This window comes from Erigeron canadensis, chromosome 1, assembly GCF_010389155.1.
Source record: "Erigeron canadensis isolate Cc75 chromosome 1, C_canadensis_v1, whole genome shotgun sequence".
NCBI lineage: Eukaryota > Viridiplantae > Streptophyta > Magnoliopsida > Asterales > Asteraceae > Erigeron > Erigeron canadensis.
Window position 1 is genome coordinate 34,687,814 of NC_057761.1, and position 11,919 is coordinate 34,699,732.

An 11,919-nucleotide genomic window follows, 5' to 3' on the forward strand; every position below is an offset into this window, starting at 1 on the left:
TTTTAAGAGTCAGTATTCGACATCAGGAGACACATACATCACCACATTTACATTTGATTAAAAAAGAATCGCCATAAATGTATCCGTTTGATAATCGAGGCAGCGCATAACATGTATTTTGATCAACTTTTTACTCAAAATATGGAGATCTATATTTTTCTTTCCGCACATTCAATTCATAACTACATTTTAAGGCATTTGAAGCAAAATCTTATAATTTTAAAGATTTTTAAGCTAAAAAACTACTATTCTACCCTCCATATTAAATGAAAATTAGTTTGGTAAATTATCTTTACATCTAGATATTTCTAACAACAGATGATTAAAAAAAAAAGAAATTAATGTAAATATACCGGCGAGAAAGCAGTAAGTTTTCTTGTAGATACGATCTAGATTCTAACATCTAAACATATATTACTTGTATTACATTAAACTGAAGTTATGTCTGTAGCAACAATGTAAACCAGGTGGGACTCATGGTTCGAAATGTTCCTAGTACCCTTTCTCCTTTAAAGCAACAATTCTTTTCAGGAACGGCACAGCGATATTCATATAAGCGTTTCATTGTCATTGTCATTGTCATCTTCATCGTCTTCCATCACTTGCTTCGATATGTCTGAAGTTTGAGCTTTGCTTTTGAAAACAGGAACTGTTACTTGAATTTTCTCAACATCATCATCAAAGTCTCCATCTTCAACAAGTGAGAGGTCATTTTTGGTTTCTTCAACAATGTCTTCTTCAACCCGATAATAAACCTTCATGGATCGATTAAAAAAAACATAAGTGTAAGTGACAGTCTAAGAACAAGAACAAGTTTTTAAAAGGAATGGACACGACACACAGATATATTAAAAAGTGTAAATTAATTAAAAAGAATAAACATGACTATAGGCCAACAAATCAAATCAAATTTGAATTAAAAGATGTTGTCTATATCAATATCATGTGAGCCTGTTCAAAGGGTCAAGCAGATACCATTAAGATTAGAACAGCATTGACCAGTTAATCTAATCGTGCCATATCAAGGTCTATCGTACTATAACATAAGTCGTATATCTACAGAGCACAGAGCGTGAAAGAAGGGCTTACCACACAAGTCCTTGGTGGTGAAAGAACTTTAAACGAGTTAGGACGGTTGTTGAAATTTGTTTCCGGGACTCCGGGTATTCCTTCAGGTGAAGTGAAATGATCAACCTCATGACCAACCTAACATATTCAATAAACATTTCATGAAATTAGAGCAGGTTTTTCTTCCAAAAGGACCAAAACTGGTGCAAAATGATACTGATAAACTGTATATGTCACTCCCCATTGCCCAACAAGTAACATTTGACTTTTAAATGTCGAAATGAGTGTCTTCTTTAACTTTAAACAGACAAATATTTCCGTATCAAAAAAAACTGATCGCTACTTTAGATCATATACGAAGTATTTAGATAGAAACATTCTAAACACAATATATATAAAATACCCAAGTTAAGGTTGAATTTCAAAACAATATACATTCAACTTTGCAGAACCAGAAGTTGTAAAACACTAAAGCGATTTTACTTACTCTTCCATGTCCACCAAATTCCCAAGCATCAGTGTCCAGAGCAACTCTATATTTCCCAGGCAGATCGCATCCAACTTTGTACCTACCAAATCGCAATTTGCACTATTAAGAGCTTGAATGAGTGAGTATCAAGATAATATTACCTATCTTGGCCAACAAATTTCTCTAATACGTAAATTACCAAACCCTTATATTTAATAACACATTGGGTCAAATGTTGCAATTTTCATGCACATGGTGAAGATGCACATACCCATCATACGTATTATCAGGATGGAAATTGAAGACAAACACTAGGTCTCCTCTTTCAAACACGATAACCTGTGAACCATAAGAAATTAACAAAGATCTTGAATTTAAGATAAACAATGTCCTTCAGAAAAAAGACGTGTAGGTAATAGTTCGACTTTTGAGGTCAAACATATGAAATAAACATATATCTTGCACCTTGTCATCTTCGTCTGTGCTGCTCACAATCTGCTTGGTTGAAGCGAGGAACGAAAACTTCACATCAAGCAAGTTCATTGCTCTATCAAAAGCGTTCATGAACTGCATTAAAAATTCATCTGAAGTGAATTATAACTGTGACCAAATATAAAGATTAATAGCCATTCATCACATGAAATTTCAAAATTTTCATTTTTATGGGGAGTTCCCTCCTCAAATCACTGTACATTTATTATGATTAGCACATATAAGTGTACAACTTAATGGAATTGATTTAGGTCCACAAAATTATAATATTTGTTTTTCTTCAGGAGTAATGATACTCCTAAATGCGAGACACTTGATGTCACAACACGTCTTAAACCATCAACTGCAACATCCGATCGTCTATGGAGAGAGGAGGAGCAATGACAATTAGTCAAAAATAAAGAAGTTAACAAACCTTGTATCTTAAGTGTTCTGTATCTACAAGTTCCCACTGGCGTCTACACATATCGTAGCTCCAATCATTCCCAACTCTCGGGAAATCAATCCATTCAGGATGACCAAACTATAACAAAATCCCAGAAATATATCTCTGTTAGATTGGACACAAGTCAGGTATATAGAAAAGACTTTGTAAATATCTCTCCATTAGACAAACAAAAACTATAGCAACATTTGCAAGACTACAAAAACTTAATGCATGCATACACACACGCGCATAAAAATACATATGCATAAATAAAGAGAAAAGGATTCAGATTTATTGATATAATTAGAGGTGACAAAAATGTGGGGTGCGCGGTCAGGTAATGGGTTGTAATGGTTTTGGGTCAAAATGGGTAAATTTAGTACAGGTGGGACTGTGGGAGATAGGTCAGGTTGAACAAAAACTAATATCTATTTTTGGTAAAACAAATCTGACGTGTTAAATATGAATAGAAAAACTATATTAGTACAATAATAAAACACTGTTATAAAATGATTTGTGAAATCTATACACTAAATATACACTTTGGAGGACTTTCGACACATTTCACCATCATAGTTTTTGCAAAAACTTTTATTTAACTATTTGAGAACAAAACCTAACCAAATCTACCCAATTATACGGAAAAGGGCAAGATCATCACCTCTGTATGCCCGGAGGACATATAAAGGGCTAACGTATGAAATAGAACTTCCTCAGATACTAAGCATTTGTGGGGAAGATCCATTCCCAATAGAGGTGGCAAGATAGGTAGGTTCGACAAGAAATCTACTAGTCAGTATCGGTAGGGTTGGAACAGGTAAGTTTTGGTGCAGTCTTGTTGACCCACAACCACCTTTTGTATTCGCTTATATGGAAACATCGGAAGTTTTAGGATATCAATTATAAGCACATTAAAAGCACAAACAAATTGAAGTATTGGATCCAAATACAAACAGTCTATGTAGTATGGAAAAAGGAGGATGTGTTCATCTCTTAGAAACTTACCTCATTTCCCATAAAATTAAGGTATCCTTCTCCTCCCAATGCCATCGTTATAAAATGAATCATCTGGGAAACAAAAAACATAGAAGAAGGTCACTGGATGTATATAAAAAGATGTTAACATTATGATGAGCAAGAATTGCTTCCGCGTTTTGAGGTCAAATGTACTTCAAGTCTTTGACTTTCAGAGGTCAAACACGCTTATTTCCAATCTCTGACTTGACACTGGCTTTCAAGATTACTTTGTGGAGAATCATGCAATTTAAAAATAACAATAATACATGTTGAGCTATGTTTGCATTACGGGTATCAATGCCAGTATTAAAAACTGATAGGTTGGACCTCACGTAGTCAAAGTGGCACAGGGATGACAACTTATTAGACACCTGAGATCATTAAGGTTGGACGGTGCACATAGTGTACTAGAGAAAATGGGGAAAATGAACCTTATGAAGTGCAATCCCACGATCAATAACTGGTGAAGCCGCAGTCAAACAAGACATCCCAGAATACATTTCAGTGTCCATGAGATAAAATGCAATTGTTTTGTCACCTACAATCGACTGCAACCCCGACAAATAAATACACAACGGAGTGACATAATATTGTTGATAATTTATGAAGAGAATGTGTATATCCCGAAAAAAATGCAAAATTTGACCTACCATGTACAGTAATAGCCTCCCCCCTCCCAAAAAAAGAACTATTAATCTCGCATTTAATAAAACCCAATGAAAAAAACTTGTCAACCAAAATCAAGGCTGACAATTACGCTTTTGGTGAATTTAGACCCATTGGAGAAATATGAGATCTGATGGATACCGACCTACATGCACTAAGTAAATTGGTCAAAAAACCCACCTCTACTTTCAACCGTTTTCACATTTTCAACTTTGTGGGTCCAATCCAAACAACTGAAATGTTAAATGTCCTAACTAAATAGTGCTTTTACCTGATCATGACTCTCGGCATAAGCAACACATTTCTCTGTATATCTCCGATTCGTCAAACTACTTGATATATCATTCATAGACCACTCGTCATCATTCTTGTTCTTTAGATAGTCAATCCATTTATCAGGAATTGCCATAGCTAGCCTAAAGTCAAACCCAATTCCACCCTCATCTATGGGCCTGCCAAGGCCTGGCATTCCCGAAACATCTTCGGCAATCACCGTTGCATCAGGCAATAATGAATGAATCAAAGAATTTGCAAGCATCATATAAACAACTGCATCAACATCAGTTGATTCACTAAAGTACTCATTGTAATCCCCCGTGAATGCCATGTTGATTCCATGATGATGATATAACATGGACGTTATTCCATCGAATCGAAACCCGTCAAACTTGAACTCATCGAGCCACCACCTCAAATTAGACAAAAGGAAACGAAGAACCTCCCAATTGGAATAATTAAAAAGCCTACTGTCCCATTGGGTATGATATCCTCGTTCCCCGGTATGGAAGTAGGAATCCTGAGTGGCTTGGCCCACATCATAACCATTGAGCCCGTCTGTGATATTGTTACTTACATGGCTGTGAACAACATCCATTAAAACCCGTAAGCCTAAACTGTGTGCTTTATCTATTAGATATTTGAGGTCTTCGGGTGTTCCTGATCTGCTACTTACGGCAAAAAAGTTTGTAACATGATAGCCAAATGATCCATAATAGGAATGCTCCATGATGGCCATCAATTGGACTGTGTTATAGTTGTTGGCCCGAATACGAGGCAAAACATTATCTGCAAACTCTCGGTACGAATTCACCCGGGGTTCAGAACTACTCATCCCAACATGAGCCTCATATATCCTAGGTGCCTTCGGTTTTGGTGGGCGGGGATAGATGAATTTATATCTGCAAAGACGATGATTAAATGAAGTTATTCAAGTTTTAGAGGAATTCATATCGGTTGAAGTTGCCCTTATATTTATAGACGTTAGAGGGTGTTTGCAAGTGCACTTTGAGAAAATTATGTGGTAGTGGAAAAACGGGATACAATAATGATAATAATCTGTAATAAACAACTAATAGAACATTTGGATGTGCTTCTGATGCAGAAATCCACATAACCAGTTGTTTGAGTGTTGGGAAAGTGTAGTTATTTATGGAATTAATAGATCATACGACCACAAATGGCATTTTTGTGAAAACAGAAGAAATAATTGTGAAATGTGAGTTGAATTTGTCGAATAAGGTTGAAAGAAGGAATACATGGGTGATTGTGTAATTGTGTAATTGTATAATTGTATGAAACTGATTATCTAAAACCAGATAATCAGAAGTAGAATATGTTTATCCAAACTTTAAGGAATAATAATTAGGAATTAAAACAGGAATAACCAGATAACTGGTTCCAAATTGCAAGTCCAAACACCGGCTTAATCCACAACGGGAGTTTGGATCCTCATTCTCTGCTAACTTCTCTATCTAAGATGCCAACGGCCCAATTTACATCTATACATTTACTGGAGTAGATGGTCACAGATTTTCTACCTTTCTGACGCAGGCGGATCCCAGTAAACTCCATCGTACGGGGCAGCAAATCTAGTAGAATCTACAGTGGCATACTTTATCCATGCAGGGATCCGATCAACCCAAACTCCATTATTGTGCTTGAATCTGAACTTAATCCTTGAATTATGAGGAATGGCTGAATTTCCATCTACATCAGGAATCTTGATGGTCCATACTCCAAACTGATTTCTTTCCATCTTGTGATTTGATCCATCCCACCCATTAAAATCCCCAATCAGCTGTGCTTCCCTGCTCAAATATGCGAACACAGGTCAGGTGTTTGAACAAAGAATTTGCAGGAAATAAAAGAGGTGACAATCTTGAGACATTATCATGTCGTGTTTTATCTCTAACGGGTGAGATGAAAAATGAAAACCTAGCAGGCCGAACAATTTAAAAGTAACCCAAGTGTATTATTGATCTGTAAAGCCTCATAGATTATTTTTTAGTTATTGGACTTCTATAACTTTGTAATTATAGTTGACACACTAATTTTTGAGAAATTCAATTCTTTTAGACAAAAGTGTTTCAGTTCAACCCAACCAGACATGTTTCGACCCATAACAATTACCCGTTACCTAACCGCTGGACTTCCCCATTTTGCCACCACTAAGAAGAGAGGTTGTGCATAATACTTATGTATAGAACATACTCAGCAGCTGGGGCCCATTCACGATAAACAATGTTCCAATCTTCTTTATTAAGCCCGAATTTCACATAACCTGGTCATATCATGATTAGATAAGAAATTAAGAGTATCAAAATATTATAAACATACATAAAAACTTGAGAAAGATCTTTAGACATGAAGGGTCTTAAAGTCAGTTAACCATCATCTCCTTTTAATTTGCCACTTAAGGTACCACCACGGCACTACATCCATCCAAAAGAAATGCAAAAGTTATCTTTTTTGGAAAAGCTTTGAAGTAAAATGGCGTAGTACCATTTGTTGTCGTTACATAACATTGATGGTATCGATTCTAATCCATATGAGTGCCGCTATTGTTACCAATGATGGGTATGATAGACATTTAGATATTTGACTATATGATGAGTTACAAATTCTGTATTATTGCCTTTTGCAAATTCTTCAAGACTTCCTTCATACTGATCAATAAGCATTTTCTGTTCAGAGAATCTCTTCATTCTATATTCAAAGTGATCTTTGTATGGTTCTAAGCCAGGATCTAACTCCAGGATCCTTAAACTCTTCATATCTGCTTTAATGTTCGTCATTGCTGAGAGATCATCAGTTAGAACAGCTGAATCATGCTTCGCCTGAGAATAAAATCAAGAGCATGAAAGGGCAAACAGGTAAATCAACTTCACACTTACTAAAATAGAAAAGTAACAATAAAAGATTAGATAACTTCTATAAAAGACAATCATACCGTCATTTGAGTTGGTAACAATCTGCGTCTGTGAATCGATCTAGCACTGAGCCGGTTTGCAGGTCCCACGTTACGTTTTGCAAGCTGCTGTGGAATGATAAACAAATTATTTCCTGCAGCTTGCTATAGGATAAAGCAACAAAAAGGCATTGCATTTTAGGTCATAAGATAATTGAAGTGGATAAACACACAAAATATATTATAACTCCTTCCTATGCATGGCGTAAAAGTACTGTAGCTATCATGGTTATAATTACACTTTTAATAGAACCTAAACTCTACAAAACTTTGCTATTATATCGATAGAGAATAAGGGTATCAAATAAAAGTTCATAGAAATGAATCTTGTAGTGAAGCTTTTGATCCTTGATCTATATTTAAATGAACGTGTTAATCTATAAAGAAAGATAACCTGCAGCTGTTTCGTATAAAAAGACATATGATATTAAATATTCAGCATTTTAGAGCAATATATGCAACGAACAATACAACCTGAATGTCAAAAACAGGTCACAAAAAATACAAAACCTATGAAGAATTACCAATGAATAATCTTTGGCTTATATTTTGTAAGAGTATCAAAACTCAAAACCGGCTTTCGGAAGGGAAAGGTTTATAATTACACCACCTAAATTGCAGATTAACAAATGGTATTAAGATAAAACAAAAAGGCAATGAGAAAAAAGAAACCCCCATGCCAAAATCTGACAAAAGAATTACAGAAACTAACAGCAGAAAAAAATAATCAAAAAATTAGGAATCTTGACTAAAATCCTAAATCAGCATTTGGTGAAGCAAAAACCTTTTGACCAAAAAGAGCACCCAAATTAAACCTAAAATCTTTCAAAGGATCTAATATAGGCAGTAATCACTTGCATCCTAAAAATCGGAGAATTGGCTAACCAAAACTAGATAAATAAAAGGATTAGTGATAACCAATAAGGAGTCTTAATTAAACACTTTACACTGGGTGTTCATTTTAACTTATTTTGGAGCTGTTTAGCTTATTTGGGTTTGGCTTACTTTCCATAAGCCCTGTTTTTAGGCTCATTTTCAGGCTTATAGCATAATAAGGCAATAAGCTTACAAGTCTGAAAACACAAGACCCATTTCCAGAAATGAAAGAAAAAGCTAAAAAAAACCATAAATTAAGAAACTTTATTTACCAGTGATGAATCTTTACTTGAAAATTGTTGTAAAAACACAACATTACAGTTGGAAAGTATAAAATTATACATCTCTGAACACACACACACACACACACACACACACACGTACACACTTATTGGGAAGAGGGTTGTATAATTGAGTGACAAATAAATTAGAACCGTTAAAAAAGGACTGACCTTGAATAAATCCACAAGATTTGGTGGCTAAAAACATTGAGAAAAATACATATTTTACAGGGATTTGCAATGACCCACATTGAATTGTGAAAGAAAAGCATATGTCTAATGTTTTTTTAATTTTTTCTCCACACTTTTGCTATTTGTTGATTCTTCTATGGATTATTGTTTTTGATTTGATTGATACATGAGAAAGGAAGCAAAGCATATGCGAAGTGTGATGATACATGTGACTTTCAAGTCATTATGCTTTACAACTTTGAACGCAAAAATATGCGAAGTGTGATGATACATGTGACTTTCAAGTCATTATGCTTTACAACTTTGAACGCAAAAATATTTGTTACTGTCGGTCTTACCACAACACAATATTGCTTGTAGGTTTACGGATTTATTTTTGGTTGTTCGGGCAAACTTCTCAGAAGGGTCACACATTTAGCATTGATGTCGTCCGAGGACGCTTAACTGTGAAGTTCTCCTCTTATTCACAGCTAATGCGCCCAAAACGCGTTGTGTCATATAAAACCATTGATGTCATTTATAGTCAGGATCCCCTTGTATGTCAGCGATGTATGCTTTCACACCCCCCTCAACACAACTCAACGTCCTTGTTGAGTTATGCAAGTGCGCCATACACTCCTGACAATCCCAAGGGTTGTTCTGATACCACTTGTAACACCCCGCCTTACCACAACACAATATTTTTCGTTTTGCCCGCAGGCTCATGGCTTTGTTTCTGGTTGCTCGGGCAAACTTCCCGGAAGGGTCACCCATTTGGTATTGCTGCCGCCCGAGCACACTTAAGTGTGGAGATCTCCTCTCATCCACAGCCAATACGCCCAAAACGCGTTGTGTTATATAAGACCATTGATGTCTCTTATAGTCAGGATCCCCCTTGTATGTATAGCTAGATCCTTTGTTGCGAGCAAATGATCCGCAGCTTTAAAATATATATATATATATATATATATATATTCAAATCAAGCCCAACCGATGATTATTCTTTACATGAAAATTGTTTTTTTGATTGTTTTCCGAATAACTTATGTGTAATTTTGAAGTTTATAATTGTGTGGAGGCATGGATTATCATCCGTTATACAATTATGTGGAGATTTGGATTCTTGATCACATGCGCACGAATATTACTATGATCACATGTATGCAAGTCGATCACATGTTATACAATTATCTAAGAGTACGTTTTTTTTTTTTTCTGATCTAGTATGTCATATTTTTTAAGATCAAGTAAACAAGGAATGGAAAATTTTATATGGTCACAAACAAGAGTGAATATCCATAAAATCCACTATTGGTTAACTTTCAGTTAACTTCAATTTGACTTTCACGTGAAATTATTACCTAATAAGTTTTAAAGTTCGTTACATAAAACCTCAATTTAGCTTGTCAGAGACATTCCCGGTTTTACTCAGGGTTTTGAGTTCAATCCTTAAGGATGACAAAACCTTGGAGTTTTTTCCTCTGAACACTTGTAACAGCTCATGGTCAACATCTCGTTGTCTAGGGTACGTGCAAGGCTCCACCATTATACAGTGAAGTTTTTCTGATGACGTATACCGACCGAATGTTCGGAGAAAAAAAATAACAATTGAAGATTTGAAGTGAACTTCATTACAATTTCATGTAATAAACCTGGGAAAGTAAAAGCAATATCAAATTTATAACATGTTAAACTATCATGCTATGTTATGTTTTTGTTCGTACAAACGAGAGGGGTACCCGCACGATGCAGCGGCGGTGCTGGCGACGGGTGGTGATGACGGTAATAGTGTGATTATTAATGTAAAAGTAATTTATGTAAAAAGTAGTGTAGATATTTTATAGGTTAAAGAATGTATGTTGTAAATAACTTCATTAAGAGTATTAGGTGGAAATATTTAAATTTAAATTAGTGAATAAATTAGAGATGTAGTTTAGATAGATGTGGTTGAAAAAATATTTACGGATATTTTGGGTAGATTTAATGTGTGAGTTGAGAATATGTTAAAAATTAAGAGTATTTTGAGTTTTTTAAAGATAGATTGTTGAAAATGGGGGAAGGTGGTCTGTTCAAATTCATATTTTATTTACTACCCAACCCGACCCGTTTTATTTGTCTAAAAAACATTGAGTCTGATTTTAAAGGACCATCTTTACTTCAAATTCTAGATCTGTCAGGCTATTACCCAAGTGGCTAATTCATAAGATATGCTAATCTTTACTTCTTTATAAAGCATTTTGGATTTTATTTATGGTATGCCTTAAGAAATTAAACATATATTTTTTTTCCCAAAAAGCCTCTTTCAACATATTTATGATTCCTAAAATGCCCTTGCACACACTACAATACTAAATTAACATATCTACCCTTATAACAAATCTTCCTATACTACTAAAGGAGAAACAATGTGACATAAGAATTGCTTATTTGTCAAGCTCTTAAGCTAATCCGTACATAATTGTGAGGTAATAGATGATGAAATTAATGTGTTTTTGATGGTGTTTTTAATGTGTGGAAGTAATATATACTCGAGTAATTTTTATATTATATATGTATACTTGAAAATGGGTGGGCTATTTGATTTTTGAATGGGGAAAGAAAAAAGAGCGGAGGGAGAATGGAGAGAGAAAGGGTAAAAGGGAGTTATCAGATCCAAAATGCTTTCTATGTTTCATCTCCTCCTTTCTCTTTCTTTCTTCTTGTTAATCATTGTTAATTAATCCATATGTACAGATACATCTATGAATCAAGTTCTTTTTTTTTTTTTAAATCTTGGATTAGAGAAGAAGAAGAATAAGAACTAAGGATATACATATATAAAACGACTTCTGTTAAGGCTGCTGTCGCTGATGATGATGATGATGATGATGAAGCCGCCTAATATCAAGGTATATATGTTTACATATTATATACATACGCAACTATAGATATAGATATGTATATGTATATATATCATGTAAATCAGATCCAGATTCATATTTCTTTCTCTACTTGTTCAATCTACAACAAAAACATGTTAGAGAGAGATTTGTTTGAAGAATGAATATATATTTACTTATTTTTCGATAAAATCTTCAGATTTAAAATTTTGATTTATTGTTATTTCTCTCATACAAAATTTCAGATGATGAATAGATTTATCGTCATTGTCTTCATCAGATTCTACAAGGTTTGTTCTTTCTTTTTTTTGGTGTGAATTCATTGT

General features: G+C 34.6%; 1 protein-coding gene across 4 annotated transcripts; it reads right to left on the reverse strand.

Moving 5' to 3' along the window:
* Positions 1 to 322: 322 nt before the first annotated feature.
* LOC122606898 (1,4-alpha-glucan-branching enzyme 1, chloroplastic/amyloplastic-like) lies at positions 323 to 8,855 on the reverse strand. Of its 4 annotated transcripts, none has more exons than XM_043779811.1 (14): positions 8,715 to 8,855; positions 7,369 to 7,455; positions 7,054 to 7,255; positions 6,630 to 6,699; positions 5,957 to 6,226; positions 4,411 to 5,317; positions 3,905 to 4,021; positions 3,462 to 3,524; positions 2,445 to 2,552; positions 2,003 to 2,104; positions 1,809 to 1,876; positions 1,556 to 1,637; positions 1,090 to 1,206; positions 323 to 755 (listed from the first exon to the last, which is right to left on the reverse strand). In XM_043779811.1, exons 2-14 carry the CDS (start codon positions 7,372 to 7,374, stop codon positions 549 to 551), a joined length of 2,319 nt encoding a protein of 772 aa, XP_043635746.1. In that variant the 5' UTR covers positions 7,375 to 7,455; positions 8,715 to 8,855; the 3' UTR covers positions 323 to 548. The 4 variants fall into 4 exon arrangements, with proteins under 4 accessions (XP_043635746.1, XP_043635723.1, XP_043635738.1 ...); XM_043779788.1 differs by lacking the exon at positions 8,715 to 8,855 and adding an exon at positions 8,535 to 8,656 and having other exon boundaries at positions 7,369 to 7,491; XM_043779803.1 differs by lacking the exon at positions 8,715 to 8,855 and adding an exon at positions 8,535 to 8,655 and having other exon boundaries at positions 7,369 to 7,452.
* Between the last annotated feature and the right edge of the window lie 3,064 nt (positions 8,856 to 11,919).